The sequence below is a fragment of the Xiphophorus hellerii genome, chromosome 5 (assembly GCF_003331165.1).
Source record: "Xiphophorus hellerii strain 12219 chromosome 5, Xiphophorus_hellerii-4.1, whole genome shotgun sequence".
Classification (NCBI taxonomy): domain Eukaryota; kingdom Metazoa; phylum Chordata; class Actinopteri; order Cyprinodontiformes; family Poeciliidae; genus Xiphophorus; species Xiphophorus hellerii.
The window spans coordinates 10,036,843-10,056,019 of record NC_045676.1 but is presented as its reverse complement, the minus strand read 5'-3'; the positions used below and the strand labels follow the sequence as shown (position 1 = coordinate 10,056,019).

The 19,177-nt window shown below is 37.1% G+C and overlaps 1 protein-coding gene across 5 annotated transcripts; it reads right to left on the bottom strand.

Moving 5' to 3' along the window:
* Positions 1–1,570: 1,570 nt before the first annotated feature.
* On the bottom strand, positions 1,571–18,953 carry LOC116720002 (titin). Of its 5 annotated transcripts, none has more exons than XM_032562954.1 (9): positions 18,828–18,953; positions 9,914–9,990; positions 9,471–9,806; positions 7,403–7,696; positions 6,572–6,682; positions 5,315–5,350; positions 3,869–3,907; positions 3,724–3,771; positions 1,571–3,630 (listed from the first exon to the last, which is right to left on the bottom strand). In XM_032562954.1, the coding sequence occupies exons 2-8, from the start codon at positions 9,978–9,980 to the stop codon at positions 3,725–3,727; spliced, it is 930 nt and encodes a 309-aa protein (XP_032418845.1). In that variant the 5' UTR covers positions 9,981–9,990; positions 18,828–18,953; the 3' UTR covers positions 1,571–3,630; position 3,724. The 5 variants fall into 5 exon arrangements, with proteins under 5 accessions (XP_032418845.1, XP_032418844.1, XP_032418843.1 ...); XM_032562953.1 differs by having other exon boundaries at positions 6,573–6,682; positions 9,471–9,803; XM_032562952.1 differs by having other exon boundaries at positions 6,573–6,682; positions 9,917–9,990.
* Between the last annotated feature and the right edge of the window lie 224 nt (positions 18,954–19,177).

Here is a 19,177-nt window from a genome sequence, read left to right as displayed (position 1 = left end):
GACATATCAGTCAGATATGATTCATCAGGAGGAGATATTAGATGTGATATCTCCTCCTTGCTTGCTTCTAAAACACATATTTTAGAAGCAAAACACATATTTTAGAAGCAAGCAAGTGAAAGTAGTTGACAAAGTTTCTAAAGCAAAACAAAAACTGTGCAAGTGTAGGAAATTCCTTAGCAGGCGTCTGGGATACTGGAGCAAATGTGACAGGAAACAAAACTCATAACAAAGACGGGTTCATATACAAAAAGCAAAACCATAAGGGAAATGAGAAACTCATGGCGGTAATTAGAAGAAGCTGAAAACCAAAATAAAACAGCCAGAGAAGAAACGGGTAAAAAAAAAAAAAATGAAAAGAACTAACGTTATTCTTACACTAGACAACTCATAAAGTACAGAATCATAAAACGTGACGACAGATTGTCCAACTGCAAACAGACCATGACCACAACAATGGCCTGTAGCAAGTACAGGCTTTTTATCACTTATACCTAAGTACAAGTGATAAAATAAACATAAACATACAACTTTATGGTTACAATAAGATCAGTGTTTTAAAATGTAATAAAGCTCAAAATCCTTAACTTATTTCCAATTCAGTGTTTCTGAAGAACTTTCCAGAAGTCCTTCAGAAACACTGCACATTCTATATAATATTAAAACATGGAAAAACATATTTTCTTTTTTTTATTACAATTATTGCTCAAGAAGGAATATTTGGCTGTTAAAAAGTGCTTCTCTCTGCACGAGCTCAAACATCTACTGTGGAAACTAAAAAAAACGTTGAAGATTTAGCTTTCCTGTCAATCAGTGAGATCATTTATTGCCTAATCAGAGCTTCACGTCTGTGTTGAATTTCTTCTGCATTTCTTGCTTTTTCTCAGAAGCGTCAGGTTTTATGTCAGACAAGTTTTTTTTACTGGATAACTTGTTGGCATGAAACCAAAATAATAAGTCAGCTGCCTGCCTCCTCAGCTGCTGGTCAGTCACCGTCTATGGTTATGGTTTTATCCATCAAGAATATATATAAAAAAAACAAACTTTTCAGTGTTTGGGACTAATAATAAATTTGGTTTTGCTGTAGGAAGAAAGGTCTGTCCTGACAATGGTTTGTTCATGTAAAGTCTGAAAATAGGTCATATCTTTACGACTCGGTGACACATCAAAGCTGAGGTCTTCCTGATATGAGTGATGTAGAGTCTAGACAAACAAAAGGACCTTTTGGAAAACAGGTCACATAAAGACAGTAAGTTTGAAAAACAAGTTCATATATGGATTTAGTCTTTCTGAAGCCACAAGTAGACAATACGGCAAAAATAAGGTGCCCATGTTTATGTTGGAAAACATGTGACTTTATTGGTTTTGTCACTCCAACCGGTCTCTAAATTTTGATTCACTAACTCTATAGATTTTGATTAACATTAATATCTCAATTTTGGGCTCACTCAACATTATACTTGGTATCCTTTATTCATGTGTCTGAAATCAAGCCATTAAGATAAGCTAAACAGTATCTAAGTTTTGAAAAGAAAAATGCCATAGCACATTGTTAGCACATACTAACATCTTAGTTTTTCAACAATCAAAATTTATTAATCATTTTCAAAACAGGCATAATACATCAGAAACAGTGAAAGCTGTACAAGCATGAGGCCCAGTAGTTACATAGAGACCATTTCCATGAAAGAGAAAGTAAAGAAAGAAAAGAAACCAAAAGGGTCATTCTGACTACAGGATAAGATAGATGCCAAATTATCCGAGTCCCTGGAGAGCATTGGGAAAATCCAGAAACATACTTTCATCAAAAATAGCCCAAACAGACCAAAACATGTTAAAAAAAAAAGAAAAAGTTTACAGGTCACATGTGAAAGCACAAGATACAGCTTTCGTCAGCATAATAATTAGATGGGATTTTTAGCATATCCACTCAATGAACTGAATAAAAAGAGAACTGCGTAAAATATCCCGAAACCATCAAAACAGAAGAAATATAAAAATATATATATTTTTCATCAATGAAAGTTTTCATTTCATTTTAATCACACTCAAAACATTTATACAGTAGACGTTAAATCATGCGATGCAGCAGTGGTTAGAGCTTTATGGTCACTGACTTGTTGTACAGACAGGATAAAGTTATGAAAATATAACAAAAACATAACCCACATGATTAATTAGCCAAAAAAAACCCCTGAAACCTTGATTTTTTTGGTGCTTTTCTTTAGAAGCTGTTAATCATTAGCGTACAAGATTACTGATAGACTAGCAGAGGTGTCTGAGGGCTGTGTTCATAACTAGACCTGTGAACCTGCTACATTCTCCGTTTCACTATAAAAACATCTGTACAATAACTCAGCACCCGTTCTGTATCCTCTTTAGAGAATGTAGCAAAAAGGATGACACCAAACCAACGATGGAGAAAAGATATCAAATTGATTAAAGGTTACATAAGTGCAGTTTCACATTACTCCAAAGCACAAAAGACAATTCTTTTGGCTTTAGGGAAGAATAGGTTGTTTTTTTTCTATAAAGATAATGGGCCATCATCTGATATCTTTTCGGGAGAAAGAAAAAGGAAATGAAATCTGGTACTAAGCACAACATCACACATACGAAAGCCACGCTTTCACCAAAGACTGACATGCACTTTTCTTTGATTCAACAGTGATTCACTCTATAAAACTTTAACAAGCACATCAGTCATTTTCAAAGAATTGGTACACACATCTTTTAGAAGAGTGTTGGCACAGTTTTATAGTTCACACAAAGAAGCAGCTGCAGACACAATGAATTTCACAGAAGAAAAATGATCTCTGGTTTACAGGTTACAATCCTAGTTTTTGTTTAATAGTGCACGGCTCATCTTTCTGAATGAATTATTACCTCCTGTAGGAGAAGACTTTGCTGGACAGTTGGTTATAGAGATGTATTCTTAAAAAATAAAAACTTCTTTCAATGTTTTCCATTTTTAGGAGAAACAAAATTGCCAAAGCTTGCAAAAAAAAATTACAAAATTGAATGGACTTCTCATCTAAAAACACACTCATACACACTCAAAATGTCTATGTGTAGCGCACTCAGTGTAAAATGCACATACGCTAGTAGGTATATTCACAGCTACCCTCTAATCCAATGCAGTGCTTTCCTCATACATCTTACATAACATCACAAAAAAGTTGAAGGAAAACAAAGAAACTTCTGCTGAGCTGCCAAAGGCTATAGAGTGTGGGCCAAACTCCGACGTGTCTGTCTTCTCATATTTCCCTGAACATCCGCCACTACTCTGGTTGGACCAAGTCCTCCTGTAATAACTATAATCCAGTATCCCATTTTGTGTTGTTTTAACATGTCTGGACCTAAATGTGTACCCCCTTCCTTTCAGCTTCTTCTCCACTCAACTGGCCCATCTTGTTTTCAGACTTGATTTAATCTCTCTTTAACAATATTTCTGCTGCGTTCAGATTAATTGAGAATTTACTGGTGAATCACAGTACAAGTTATCCCTGACTATGCACAGTTTTACATTGTAAGAAAGTTATATCATGAATGTGGAGGTTAGCAAAGAAGGAAATGCTAATTTTGGAGGTTGGTAGAAAGCGAATACATAAATGCAGCTCGTTGGGTCTCCTGAAAGAAAAAGAAGGAGATTTAAGAAATTTACTAAAGACTGTGTAGGAATAAACAGTATCCTCAGTTACAGTGTAAAAGTTTAAGCATTACCTTAGGCCATGCTGTCTTTGACTTCCTCAAAGTAAGGAGGAGGTGGATCTGCAGACAGGCGTATTATTTAAACCAGTGTAAATGTTGTGTGAAATGATATAAACCAAATACATTCAATTGATTCTTATAACATTGGCATGCTTACCGATTTCTTGGTTTGAATGGGGAACCATGTCATGTGTCCCTAAAAGAAAGTGTGAAATTTTGTAAGAATATGCAGTTGTAGAAAATAGATGTGAACCCACAACCACCTAAAGTTTAAGGCAGACAAGCACAGACAGATCACCCAGCACCTGAAGCCTGAGCACAGAGAAAATAGTCCTTATGGAGTATCATGATATACACCGTAACTTACTATCTTACCTGTTAATAACTCTATACCTCAGCTACCATTACCACAGATATTCCTTCCTGCATTAGTTTTTTTTTTTAAGAATCTGCATCTAAATTTGCACCAGTGGGGGGGCGGTAACACCAAGATGAAATAAATTAAAATTCAAAAGAAGAAGAGTCTGAGAATAGATGGAATGATCATTGACTCACTTCCACAAACGGCTGTACCTCTTTTTTAAGGAAAAGTAGATGCTACGGTTTGAATTAAGTATTTTCTGTTGCAAAAAAGCTCAAAATATTTAAAAACAAATCTGTTTTTAAACAGATCTGCTTAAAAATAAAAAAATCTGTTTTGTATGTTTTAGGAGCTCAAATATCATGCAAGACGAGGCAAAAATTTTATGACGTAGCTGCTAGTAACTGATTCACAAAATTACATCGTAAAACTTTACAGTAAAAAGGCTGCAACCGTTTCTTCCACTGCTAAAGTGTTCTTCACAATAATGTAGAAAATGTTATTTAACTTGTCTGCCATCAAATCCAAGAACCTAAAACTCACAAAACACATTTTTGATCCTAACCTTTAGCTTGTAATGCACCAAACACTCCAGACATTGTATTGACTCATCCAAGCCACAAGCGCCTACATTTTCTCCAAAAAGGAGGCTCAGTTCTGTTCCCAGGTCATGTTTCACACAGAAAATTCGATATTTGTAAATAACTGTCCAATGCCAAAGCAAAACCCGAGTTAGCATAAACATTGTTAGCATAAACTGTACAAGTCTTAGCCACTAGCCATTAGCTTCAGCTGAATGATCTTCTGAAAATAAGACTGTTACAGCTTTCAACAGAATCTTACTCTAAAAGCCCAGAAGTATTAGTTTAAGTAAAGTAAAAATGCTGGATTTAGTCCAAGGATAGAAGAGATTACTGGTTAATCATGAACATATGATTCATGCAAAGTTCCCAGATGCTGCAACAGGACTGGAATGTAAGTATGATTTAACCTTGACTGGAAAACTCCCCAAATGTGCTTAGCTATTCTTCACGTGAATACTGAGCAACTAGTTGAACCCTAACGACATGCAACATTAGACGGCTCAACAGGTCTCAATGCAGACTAATCTAAAGAGCTGACAGAAGTATTGACAGAAATACATACAGAAAGGACCTCCATCTTTAACTTAGTGTTAGCCATTTATGCCCATTTGAAAAAGAATAGCAAGAGCTGTTACAGTTTGTCCAAAGATGGACGTACCCATAAGAGGAGCGGTTGAGGGCCTCCGGTTTTTTTCTGTCAGACATTTGAAAAAAGGCAAAATATGACAGAGGGTATACACTCAGAGCAAAATCTACCATTTTGATAACTTTAGCCAACCTTTAACAACAAAAACCATTTTTACGGTAAAATGAAGTATGAAAAAGTTCCTGGCCCTTAAGCTGCTTCACACTGTGTGACAACAGGAGGTACTTTCCTAACCTGAATGGTCACTTTTCAGCGGTTATGCAAGTTTTTCCTGCAATCAACCCTTCCTCATAGTTCTTTTATTGTTTGTGAGAAGGAAATGATGAAATATGACCCCTGCTGAGCACATCGGCTTTAAAGAGTGCAACAAAAATTAGCTGCAATTGCATCAGGCCCAATAACATGTAGCCTCTTTAACTCTGATTAAACTACTTTTTGCCTATTTTAACAGACTCTTGTTTCATAAGTTGGCACAAGAAGAAAACATGGCCATAAATGACCTCTGGGCTTGTCTTTTAAGCTGCTACCAATGTCATATTATTATTATATTTAAAAAATGCCAATTGTATTAGGATAGTGAGTACAAGGTATATGGTAAACTTAAGTTAAAACTGTGACAATGAATACTCAAAAATATGCTTCAAAAAATATATAAGAGTTCCAGTGAACTCTGTTCCAAATAACACATGGGTGATCTGGCAACAGACTTGAAAGAAACTCAACTAAATTAATTGCTACAGTTGTCAGACGACATTCTGAGTTTTGCCTCTTAGATCTACTTAAGCAACATCTGTGGGAGTATTGATGCAACTTTATCAGTCATGGAAAGAAAGAGATTTGCTGGGTGTACTGTTGTAAAGACTTTTATTCTTATACATAAAAGTGTTTGTAAAAACTTACTAAAAACTAAGCCTTAATTACAGTACAATTAAATATTTTAGATATGTGTTCTTTTATCTTTAAATGAAACCAGGCATGTTATAATTTTTGGGGGTGTCCAAAATCAGACAGTCATCTACTACTGAAGTTTCCTTTTCCCCTTACCTGAATTAAGATTTAGTGGAAATGGCAGACACAGACAAAATGGGGGAAGACAGGCAGGAAAGGAGCCAAGGTGAGGACTGGAACCCCAAATTAATAGCCCCATATATGAGGCACCCATCCCATACACTGCCCCAAAAACAGGACTGTAAAAGTTTCAGCCGAGCTTCTTTAGATGTCATTTATCTTTATTTCAAATCTCGATCCAAAAATCAAACATATACTCACGTTGGGAACGTTTTCTGCAGATTAACAGTACGAGCAGCAACCCCACAATCAGCGACCCAACGACCAAGACTGGAGCAATTATTGCCGAAAGTTGCTTTGGTGGTTCCGGTCCTGAAAGGAGCAGTAAAGCATTATTGATTTTAAACGTTGAATTATGACATAAAACAGAAAAAGGTTTCAAGTACATGTTAAAATAAGGTATGCTGCTTAAGGTGCTTCACCCCAAACAAATAAAGATGAAGGGCAGCTAACAGCTGAATTACTGCTGATTCAAACAGTTGAATAATAAATACTAATTTGTATGGCAGATCTGAAAATTTAGATTGCAGTTTAGACAGCGTCTACATTCAGTGCTGTTGAAAAGTTTTTCCATTAGGAAGAGATAGAACAGTTTTTCCATACCCTGTCTAATCTAGCATGTGCTGTCTTGTAGTAAATGTTTGTAGTTTGGATTGGCAGATATATCTGATCAGGACATGCATCAGCATGTCTATTTACTTATTTGTGTCTGAAGAAACAAGCATTAACAAACAAAATGAAACCATCTTGCAGCTTTAATGAGAAACTAATTCAGCACAGCAAGACCTCCATTTTTAGTCGTCTTGTTTTGTTGAACTTCTGGTTTTGCAGTTGAACATTTACAGAACATTTGTCTTCATATGGCCCACAGTTCCTTCACAGCTGAGTTTTCCATTGAAAGGTTAAACCTTGCCTCAACCTCCCACAAGCCAAAGAAAAACATGTGTGGTTGGTCCTAGATTGAGCAATTTTTAACCAAAATGTGTTTGTTACAGCTCTGCAAAACACACCTGTGTACTCAGCAAAACATACCTGTAAATGGTAATTTTACTGCAACTGAGTCCACTCTGTTGCCGCTGGCATTGTAGACTGCACAGGTGTACTCAGAGAAGGTGGATCCTGGCATCAAAAGCAGCTTGCTGGAGAGTTCAGACAGACCATCCTCCATCTTGTTCACTCTTGGCTCTGCACTTTTCGTCCACTCTGTTTGGTTCTCATCAAACCAGCGCAGTTCACCTGCTGGGTAGCCACCAGTAGCCTTACAAAACAAAGACTTTGGAATGCCTTTCTCATAACTGATGTTTGCAGTTGGGGGATGGTATTTGGCTGCAAAAGCAAAGTAAAAACCAAAAAGGACATTGAACACTGATCAGTCCCAGTCAAAAGGAATTGATCAAATCTGGATGACATTTGAGTACGATCATCTTCGACAAGTAAACAGAGCTTTAAAATTTTAACACAAAATTTGATGCAGTCGAAAAAATTAAGACGCAGCAAAACAGCTTACATAGAATGCCAACTGACTGAAGAAAATTATTCAACAATAACTAATGATATACAAAAGTACAGGTGTACCTAAAAAAATCTGAATATTGTAAAAAAGTTCAAAATATTTTGTCCCTCATTTCAGAAAGTAAATCTCACATAGATTAATAACACAAAGAGTGGATTTTTGGAGCCTTTTGTACTTGCACTTTTGATTATTTTGGCTTACAGAAAATGAAACCAAAAGTTTATCAAATCAGAAAATTTGAATATAACATAATATCAAAAAACTCAGGTTTCTGAAAAGAATGTTTATTTCTATGCACTTAATGCTTGGTTGTCATTGCGACGTGGCACGAAAAAGATCAGCCTGTGGCATTGCGTAGGTGTAAGGTAAGCCCAACAATGCAGCTCACTTGACTATAACCCTTTGGTTCTCCACAGCATTCAGGCCAGTTTGTGGGCCAATCAAGAACAGCAACACATAGGCATTAAAGCAGCTTTTGGTGCCTTTAGCAGAGTGGACAGGTACCAGGTTCTGTTGGAAAATAAAATCAGCATTTCCATAAAACTGGTCTGTAGGTAGAAGGATGAAGTGCTCTAAAACACCTCGGTAGATTTCTGTGCTGAATGAGCTTCAGTCAACACAGCTGGTGTTGGTCCATCAGCTGGTGGACCAACACCAGCTGATGGACCAACACCAGCTGATGGGATGGAAAACCAAACCATCACTGAATATGGGAACTTTACACTGGACTTCAGCAACTGTGAAATCTTTACCTCTCCACTTATTCTCCAGACTCTGGGATCTTGATTTCCAAATGAAATGCTACATTTATTTCTGTCTGAAAAGAGAACTTTAGACCACAGAGCAACAGTCCAGTTTTCTTCTTCTTAGCCCAGAAGAAGAAAGGTTAGACGTTTCTAATGTTGCCTCTTGTGCCTTTGGTTCAGGAGTGGCCTGACACAAGAAATGCTACATTTGTAGTCCATTTGGAGGATTTTTCGATGCTAGTTGAGCTGGATGTTCTGACCCCAGCCTTAATCCACTTTCCCAAATTTGTAAATGGATATTGCTTGACAATTCTCTTATGGCTGTGGTTATCTCTGGTTCACTGTTTCCAAACACATTTTTACTTCCACTTAACTTTTGGTAACCAGGAATATGCTTGACCACAGCATATTCCTGGTTACAGCTTCTTTAGCTATGACTTTTTGTGGGTTAACCTCTTTGTGGAGGGTGTCATTAACTGTCCTCTGGATGTTTGTCCAGTCAGCAGTATTCCCATGACAGAGTACTGACCCAGAGTGGGAAAACATTTAAAGGCTTAGGAAACCTTTGTGGATGTTTTGAGTGATTTTGCTGATTATTGTGTGCTCTAAAAGTTTCAAACATTGAACTTTCTCCAAATATAAAACAATTCTGAGACACTACATTTTGGCTTTTTGTTATCTGTAAAACATAATTATCAAAATTAGAAGGCATAAAGGCTTCAAATATTTCACTCTGTTTGTAATGAATCTATCTAAAGTATGAGATCCAGTGTCCCAACGATATTCAGATTTTTTTAAATACCTGGATTTGCTTCTTAAAACAGTAATCTGTTATTGTCACCTGTCACTTTGAAGTTTGTTGACTTGATGGCGTTACCACTGTCTGTCACCACCTGGCATGTATAGTCTCCCTCGTCTTTCACTTTAGTGTCAGTGATGACCAAAGATACGGTCCTGTTGTTCAAGGCAACCTTGTAGCCGGGCTGGAGTTTATTTTCTTTGCCAGCTCTCTTATCAAGAGCTGATAAGAACTGATCATCTCCTTTCTTTTTCCAGACAACCACAAGGATCGTTAAACCGTTTGTCTCTTGTGTGGTTTCAACCTTACAGGTCAGCATAGACTGATGGCCGACCTGACCAATGCTTGTTTCATCACATACCACCTCGACGAAGGCTGCTGACAGAAAAAAGCAAAAATGAAACAAAGTTAAATTAATCATCGGAAGCATTTCATTTTTAAACAAAAATGTTAAACAAATTAATCTTTTATTTGCTTAAACTTACAACTTGCATGTCCATAACAGCAACAGAAGCAAATGATCAGAAAGAGGAGGAGAATACTGGAGGCCATGTCTTTTTACCTGAAATAAAATAACCAAATCAATTAAGTTTGTTCTTAAAGATTAATCGAGCTGAGAATTGAATGTGCATAGGGTGTGAAAAAGCACCTGTCAGACATATGTTGACCTCACCACATAAAGGACATGAAGATAAGATTAGCACTAAAATAAATCTATGGCTCATGTCTACGGATTGTAAAAGTTTTGAGACTGAGGAAAGTAATAAAACTGACCAACTCACGAGACGCTACACCAAGATGTTAAGAAATACGGTTTCAGAACCACAAAAAATTTCAGTCATGCTATTTATTTATCTTAATGAGGTGAAGGAATGACTATTGTATTTTCGAAGTGAAAGAATAACCACTGTTTTTTCAGGTTTTATGAGGCAAAGTAAAACTGTTGCTATGCACTGCTGGACAGCAGACTGAAAGACTGCTACCACACTTGTCTCACTTACAAGAAAGTGAAATCGACTTGACTCACCAACACTAGAATAGAGCACATCACTTCAGCTCTAAAGTCCTTACCCTGGTTTCCTGTAGCTCAGACAGACTTTAAAATAACTTTGTTTATAAATCACTGAATGGCTTAGCACCAAAACACATTAAGGCCTGTTGCTGTTATTATATCAACTGTCCAGACCTCTCAGGTCTTCTGGTTGAAGTCTACTCTGCATTCCCAGAACCAGAATCAAACATGGAGCAGCAGCCTTCCGTTCTTATGAAACAAATTTCCAGAAAACTGCTGAAACACTTGTTTAGAGTGACCTTTTCATTATCTCTCTTTTTTTCTGCCACTGCAATGTAGCATTTCTTTTTTTGTTACCATGTAGCACACTTTGACTTGTCTTCTTGCTGAAATCTGTGATACAAATAAACTTGACTTGATTTAAAGAAGGGCCACCCATCACTCTTTTGGAGGTAACTACAGTTGGCAAACTATAAGTGGAATATAGCAGTGATGTCAGTAACGCGTAACGCTTTACTGACGCCGGACCACTTTTTACAGTAACGAGTAATCTAACGCGTTGCTATTTCAAATCCAGTAGTCAGACTACAGTTACTTATCGAAATCACTAGTTACTGTGCGTTACTATTATCTATTTTTATTTTATTTTATTTCCTCTACGCGTCTTGGGGAGTAACCGCCATTTCTATGCGACAGTATCAGCAGCGATAGAAACAAAAGCAACGGAGGGAGGAGGGAGATGCGCATTTTGTTGGTGGAAAAACAGAAACTATTTTGAGTTTCGTTCGCCAAGTCCGATTATTATAAGCAGCTTTCAGCTTGTTTATTTCTAAAGTAACTTGCAGATTTAATGAGTTGCGGCTTTTGGGTTTGGATATAAGCAGACATAAACCCCAGAATTTGTCTGATGATCCAGTTAGTTTTAGTCAGGCTCTCCCTGCCCATCATTTCCCGGAGGATCCATCCCGCTGTGTCTTTGTTAATGTCAAGTTAATATATTACCTGTTAATGACGCTTCGCGTTGCGCTCCAGAAAACTGCAAACATTGAGACTAATATGAACGTGGAAACAGCCACGAATGAACGAGTACGTAAAGTTGTGCAACTAAATGCCATTATAATTATAATATTAAACTAAGTGTCACAAATGTGTGCAGCCATCTGAGCTGTGGAGTCACAAGAGGAGCTCTGTGAGCTGCACTCTGACAGCAAATACAAGGCCGTAACGCAGAACCTGGACGCTGGGGCAGGGTGGGGGAGGAGGAATGAGGGGCCTAAAATCCTGTTTAGTTTTCCAGACAATACTGGAACACAAAAAAATGCACAAATTACTAATTATTTTTTCTTGTACTGTTGTAACCATTAAAAAAATCTCCTCTTCAGTCCAACCCTATAAGTGGAGACACATTGTTGATATTACCATTATAAAATAACTTGCAATTAAGTTTTGGCAAAGCTCAATGTAATTTTCACAGGTGGTGGAGCGTTGTTGTTAGCAGCTGCTGAAAGTAACTAAAATAGTTACTTTTAGTCTAACTTAGTTACTTTCCAAATCAAGTAATCGGTAATCTAACTAAGTTACTTTTTCAAGGCGTAATCAGTAATCTGATTAAAGTTACTTTTTCAAAGTAACTATGCCATCACTGGTCGGCTGATAGCCCAGCATATTAACATACTGATATCACTTTTTTAACACTCGGTTAAGTATTATGACAACTAAAAAAGCTACATTATTTTTGAAGCTGAAGGATTAAATGTTGACTTGCCCTTTTCAAATAACAGCGACTAGGTCATGTTACACATTTATTTACGTTTTACATTGTTGGGGATCATAACTTCCATGAATGTTTGGTTTAAGTAATTATTAACTGTTATGATTAAAAATTTATTATTAATGAATTATTATTAACGCTAAAGTTTCTGTAGTTAAACTTGTCAGTTTCTCATGAAGGAATGAATTCAGACTACCGGCAGGAGAAACTCTTCACACAACAAGGAATGATCACTGCCACGCTTCTTTCTAATTAAGTCTGAGAATTTATTGACAAAATAGTCCAACTTTAAAGCTGAACTATCCTCTAAATAACTTATTTCTCATGCAATGTAACTACTGATGGAAAAGACAACAAGAAATTGGAGATGAAATCACATTAATGAACAAAATAAGACCAAATGAAATGGAATACTGACAAATAACTTTAAAACTAATTAACTAATTAAAACAAGAAAGAAAAGAAAAAGGGAAAACATATGCAGAAAGCACAGAATAAGTAATCAGGATGTGCCCCTGCTGAGAGAGAGATAAGGGAAAGGAAACTAAAGGCAGGCTGAGGCCCTCTAAATTACCCACCCGCTTTGGAACAAAGAGCCATAAAACTCGGCCGTGTGTTCAGGCCTAATGGTAAATTAAACCATGGATTGTGGCTTTGGCACTGCGTGAGAATACAGTAAATGTGTTTACGGAAGAAGGATAAGAATAACAGTGAAAAAAGGGGGAAAGGAAGAGAGGAGAAACGGTGCAAAGATGAATAAGTCTTTAAACTCTGCTCAAGATGCAAATCCCTTTAACGTATCACAGCATTTGATCAGTAAAAACAGAGACAAAAATAATAATAACCATCACACCATACATCAGCACACTTCAGCCAGGGGCATTAACAACATGTTAATGCTGTTAACATGTTAAAACGAGACAATATTGTCTTTTTTAGCCCAAACTAAATTGGAAAACCTGACCTTATTTTTGTGAGTTGCTCAGGCTCACTCAGATTCAAAGATGGCGTCTGGCTACTGGTCCAGGAGGCCTTAGTTTATGGTGAAGTTAGTTCTTATCTGATCAACTCTGAGTTTATTGCAAGGCGTTAAGGTTTGGAAGTGTCTCCAGAACAAGGAATGATTAGGGATGCGATCTGATCAGTTCGTCTGAGTCAATGAAATCCCACCATCATTTTGGTGTGAATGATACAATCATATTTTTAACAAGGTCACCAAATCATGAGAATCTCATACTGCCCCAACCTTTCATGAGAATGATAAATCTTAAGCAGAAAGGAAAAAAAAACTGGAAGAAATTCTTCTTAAGATTTTAGACAAGATTATTGTGTTTTTGATAACATGACAGATTTAAAACAAACCTCTCAATATGTACAAAGAAACATCATGACTTGAGACATATTAAGTGAAATCTGTAAAAGTGTTCCAGATATGTTTCTTTGAGATCTCACATAGGTACATCTATTATCAAAACTCAGATCTGTACTTTGTCACCGAGTTATGACTATCAATAAAGGCAACTGCAGATGACTGACATTTCCCACCACTGAACGAAATAAACCAAAAACTTTGGAGATTTGCTGCCTGATTTCCATGAAGGAACTTGCTTGAATGGTGGCAAGAGCTACCTTTCATCTCCCATAAAGAGTTACTGGATGTGAAGCAAAGGAACGCTGTTTTTGTTTTATACCAACATGAGTCTTTTGTGAAGGTTTTTATTTTGTCAAAAGCAAGAACAAATCCTGCCTTCTAAACATCTTGCAACAAGCATCGACAGGCCAAGTCGCAAGCTTTTATTCAGTTCTTTGTTTTCACAGTTGTTTTTCCTCAAACATCCCTTTATCACGCATACCAAGGTGCACTTGATATCCATCGACTCAGGGACCGCACATCTTTGTGTTCCCTTGAGACAGAACATGAGTTGAAGGAATGGGTTGTCATAAGATGGAGGAGAAATATGTCTGTAACCGAATTAGAAGATGCGCCTGACTTTTATTGTTGTTTACTGATATATAATTATGGGACTCAGCTGGTTCGTTATCACCATGCACTTTGGTGACTGTAATCCAATGATCCTGACAGAAACAAACAGAAAATATGACTCTCAGGTCGAGTGTTTACAGAACTAAGGATCAGATAGCTTGAGGAAGTCAACGCTATAGGAGTTCCACACAGCTAAATACATCTGACTGTATCAAAGAGACAGTTCAGAGTTTATAACGTAAGGTGAGAAGTGCTTATCTTATCTTCAGTAAAAATCTCTTAATGCCTTCATTTAGTTTGAACTCATAAGCTGGAGGTACACTAATGACTAGTATAATTGGGGCCATGACATAATTGGACTTCCATTGTCTTAAAATCGCAGTTCGAAAAAAGGTGAGTAGTTTAGCTAAACAATATTTCATGAGCCTTTAAACCACTGTCACAACAATATTTATGTTGGAAATGCAGCTTACAGTTGATATTCCTGTGTGAAACGTGCTGAGAACAGAACATGTAATGTATTTCCAGTCAGAGGAACTTTGATATGCTGAATTAAAAAAATATCAATACTAGTAAAATAGCATTCCCTTATAATGCTGTATAAGATTTTATACTTTTATTTCAAACATTTACTGTGACCTGAAAAGTTTACATGTTCAGTTCTCTGTATATGTTTCACACAGTAAAACCACACTGTCTTCTACCTTCATTCCCTTTGTAAATAATTATAGGCTTCTCTGTAAAGAAAAAAAGAAAAAAAACAACAACCAACCAACAGTTTTATAACAGTGTCAGCTTTAACAGGTTTTAAACTGGACTGGTTCCAATAAGGCAAAAGTCCACTTGGTCTGTCTCAGATTAGACTCAGCGACTGAGATCAAACTAATCTGGAAATTTACTGAACGAAGACGCCAGGAAACTGGTTAACTGCTTATGAAGTTCTAACAAAAACTTCACACCAGAAACACAAAACTTCCTACTTAGCATAAAAATATAGTGTTCTGAAAATAAAGGGCATAAATAAAGAGGATGTTTCCGTAGAAACATCCTCATTCATTACATCATAATTCACCAGAAGAACGCCAGGGTGTTTATTTTTACATTCAAAGAGAATTTTCTCTGTCAAACAAAAAGAAAAGAAATTCCAGAACTGGGTCAAATTTGCAGTGCCTCGGTGAGAAATGTATGATCAGGCAGGATTTGGACCTCATAGTGTCTCTCATCAGTTTTAAACTCAGGTTTAACATGAAGTATTCTTTGACAAAAGATTCATACAGTAAATATCAACCTTCCCTATCAAGTTCTATATAAACCGGTCTGACCAGCTTTGCACAAACAAGGTCATTTTATCTGACAAGTTCGTCTGTTAGAACAGTCATTCTGAAAGAGAAAGTGCTCTTGAATTTTTCCATCCTCACGAGTTTAATTAAACGGGGTGTGTATGTGGGGAGGCATTTTTTATTATTTCCACTGGCTGGATCTGGCCTGGTAGCTTTCTTCTGTGATTTACATTTTAACATGCCAACGTCACACAATTGAATTTAAACCTCCGAAATGATCACTGCTACATAGAAAAACAGTCAGCATCACAAATTGTAAATCTTAAAGGGAGGACAGAAACCACACAACCAAGGAGGGAATGTCACTATTTCAGTAGCTAGAGCCAACTCAGCATTATTGCTCTTAATGAGGACCATTCAAATAAAGCACCTTCTTGTCCTCACATTTCAGTGGTGAAATGCATTATTTCTGTTTAGCATTATACGTCAATGTCCCACCATCACAAATGGAACGGAGACAGGCCCCTATGTGAAAGCAAAAGTATTCACAAGCATATTATAATTCCTTGAAGGCTAGAGTGAGAGAACATTCCTACTTGACTGCCCGCTTTAAGAGGTCAAGAATGAGCAGCTGCTTAGATATTTGAATGAAGAAATTCAGCTGTGTACATAGGACATGCCAAGACCTTTCTCTTGAGAACATACATCTGTACAATCCCCATTGTCATCTGATTTCTTTCACACATCCGGCATGATCAGGAGGTCGTTCACACCAGGGAGTTTGGAAAAACAGATGATCTCACTGCAGCACGAAGAATGGCTATACTTTTAACCGTGGGAGTCCTACCTACTAGAACATGTTTAGTATCTTTAATATAAGAGAAATGGTGGCCAAATTACATCCTCAATCCTTCCATTTTCTTCACCTAATTATTACACGACTATCGGACGAGAGATGTATTACACCCTGCAGAGGATGTCAGTCCATAACAGGACCAGACAAGACAGACAACAGTGCAGACTGGTTTTGCACTGAGAGACAAAACCTTTTTACACTAAGAACCAGAAGCATCTAGAAACAGCGCAAAACTACTTTTACATGGTCAGATGAAACTGGAAAACAAACTAAAAAGAGTTTGCCTTGCTCCGCTGTCGTATAGGGACAGATACAGGAAATCTTTCCTGCCACATGCCATCTCACTGTACAATAAAAGCTAAATCATTGTTCTGCACTAATCAGTCCAATTTTGCACAACTGCACTGTGGCACACTTGCTGTACATATATTTACATGTACATATCTGCATTTTTTGAATCTTTGCAAGGACTGCAGAGAGGATCATCGGTGCCCCCCTTCCCTCCATTCAGGACATTTCATCCCGGCGCTGCATGTCCCGAGGCCGAAACATCATCAGTGACCCCTCACACCCCCACCATGGACTGTTCTCCCTGCTGCCCTCTGGAAAGAGGTTCCGCAGCATCCGGTGCAGGTCCACCAGGTTCCCAAACAGCTTTTTCCCACTTGCCATCAGACTGCTGAACTCTTAACTGGACTGCACTCAAAAACTGGTCTCCACTTCATACCTTGCACATGTACATAGCTAAATAACTTCTATTTTACTGTCATTCCTGCACTTTATATTTTATATTTAGATTTATATTCCGGAGTAACCTCATAACATTGGAACCTCAAAACATTGTTCTGAGCCGTATGCAACGAAATTTCGTTCTGTATACACCCTGTGCATGCAAAATGATAATAAAGTCAGTCTAAGTCTAAGTTAAGTTGCTTTTCATATTAACAGCATTTTATATTTTACAATTTATAGCATTTTATATCTTATTTTTATTTTATCTACAACTACTACTCAGTGGTAGTTGTTATTGTGTCTTGTCTCTATGCTGTAACTGCGAAGTAATTTCCCTGCTGGGATGAATAAAGTACTTCTATTCTATTCTATTCTATTCTATTCTATTCTATTCTATTCTATTAACAGAGCTAAATGGGAAATGCACCCAAAAAGTCATATAAGCTTTAATAAAAATTAGAATAAAGAAAAACCCACAAATTGTGATAGATTTTATATGATTTAAATAATCCTTGGGCATTAAAAAATTTTATATTTTTTTTCCATTCAGGTGGAAAACATGTAGCTAGACTGAAATATATATGTCACCAATTAAAGCATGTAGTATGTCCCTATTTGACCTTTCTGATTATCATTCATAGACCCTTTCTATTACACTGTAATGCACTTCAAGTAGACAAACTGTAGCTCACAAAATTGAACAAATCAGAAAAATATTTCTTTATTTTAAAAAAATCTGTAACAAATCATTGCTATCAAAATATAGGACCCCTTGTAAATCAGTCCATCTGCTTAAAAACACACTCTGGAGCAACAAACTGACAGCCACAGAACCTGGTACGCCACCTGCAGGCCGCTGTAGATACCTGGCTGACCTGCAGGTAGTACTTTGTGGCGCACTAGTCTGACGAAGTTGCTTTTATGTAAGTATATCAACAACAAATAGAGTGTAAAGTAGATTTTTTTTCCAGCATGGAAAAATGTTTCTAAAATTAGCTTTCAATTCCACGACAAGGTTCAGAGATCAGAGAATAGTATGCAAAAGAACATTTGTCCCTTTTTCCCTTCATTGCCTTTATGCTAATGACAAAATTATAATCTAAATGCTGTAATTGCTCTAGAAATGTGAACTTAATTAAAAAGAGTGAAATAGATTTTTTGTTTGCTTCATTAAAATGTGAATCGAAACCTCAGTTTTACTGTAAAATAAGTGGTAGGCGCTGTATTTATTCAACCTCAATCATGATTTTGCCTTTTTCTTTTGCAATTAAAGGCTGGCAAGATTTCCACATTACAAACGACACAGCTCTAACCAGCAGTCGATGCAAAGCATTCAACATTTGAATTCAACATTTGAATACATTTGAAATTGAGAATAGGAGGTCCTTTGTTTTATAAACATGTACTACAAGCTTATAAATGACGCCTTCAGACAAATGACCGACTTTTAAAAAAAAAAATAGTCACTTTATATCGAAAGAAAACCCCGAAACGGAATTTTTCGTCGTCAGGCTGATGTATTTTATCCGAATAAAAAGCGAAGGTAAAAACTTACGGCTTATGTGGCGTTTAGGTGGCACGAAGTCAGTTAAAAAGGCGGACTACACTGAACGGCACGCTGTTCACGACGGCTTTTCTTTCCCTCGACACTTCAGCCACCTCACACGGTGTACCTCAGCGTGGGGTCAAATGTATGGACCGAATGACACATACCACAGCGGTGTATCATTCAAAATAATAATATATATAGTCTAGTATACTTACCACAAGCTCCTCTGTCAACCCGTGAGTTCTACATGAATGGTAATGACACGGCAGCTGCAGCCTATAGGCTATGCTGTTCTTAGTTTCACTTTCAGTATGAGCAAATTCAACAAGGAGGATGGGCTTGTCTCCATCCAGCAATGTAATAAAATACGGCAGAGGGAAAATTTTTGCTTGAGGTTGTTTACATAAACAGGCACACTGGCGTCACCACAAGATGCTGTCGGGAGGGGGCTTAAGTCAGTGACCACCTACATCAATTTATCTGGGAAGACTAAGGGGACCTATTATGCTTCTTTAAAAAAGTTAGGATATGTTTGTGAGCTATAAAAGCATGTTCATTACATTTT

Excerpts from the sequence above, each read along its gene's own strand:
- LOC116720002 (XM_032562953.1), bottom strand. The coding sequence starts at position 9,980 with ATGGCCTCCAGTATTCTCCTCCTCTTTCTGATCATTTGCTTCTGTTGC. Across the intron at positions 7,697-9,470 it reads AACAAACTTCAAAGTGACAG|CCAAATACCATCCCCCAACT; the intron begins GTGACAATAACA and ends TTGCTTTTGCAG. Across the intron at positions 3,772-3,868 it reads CCATTCAAACCAAGAAATCG|ATCCACCTCCTCCTTACTTT; the intron begins GTAAGCATGCCA and ends GCCTGTCTGCAG.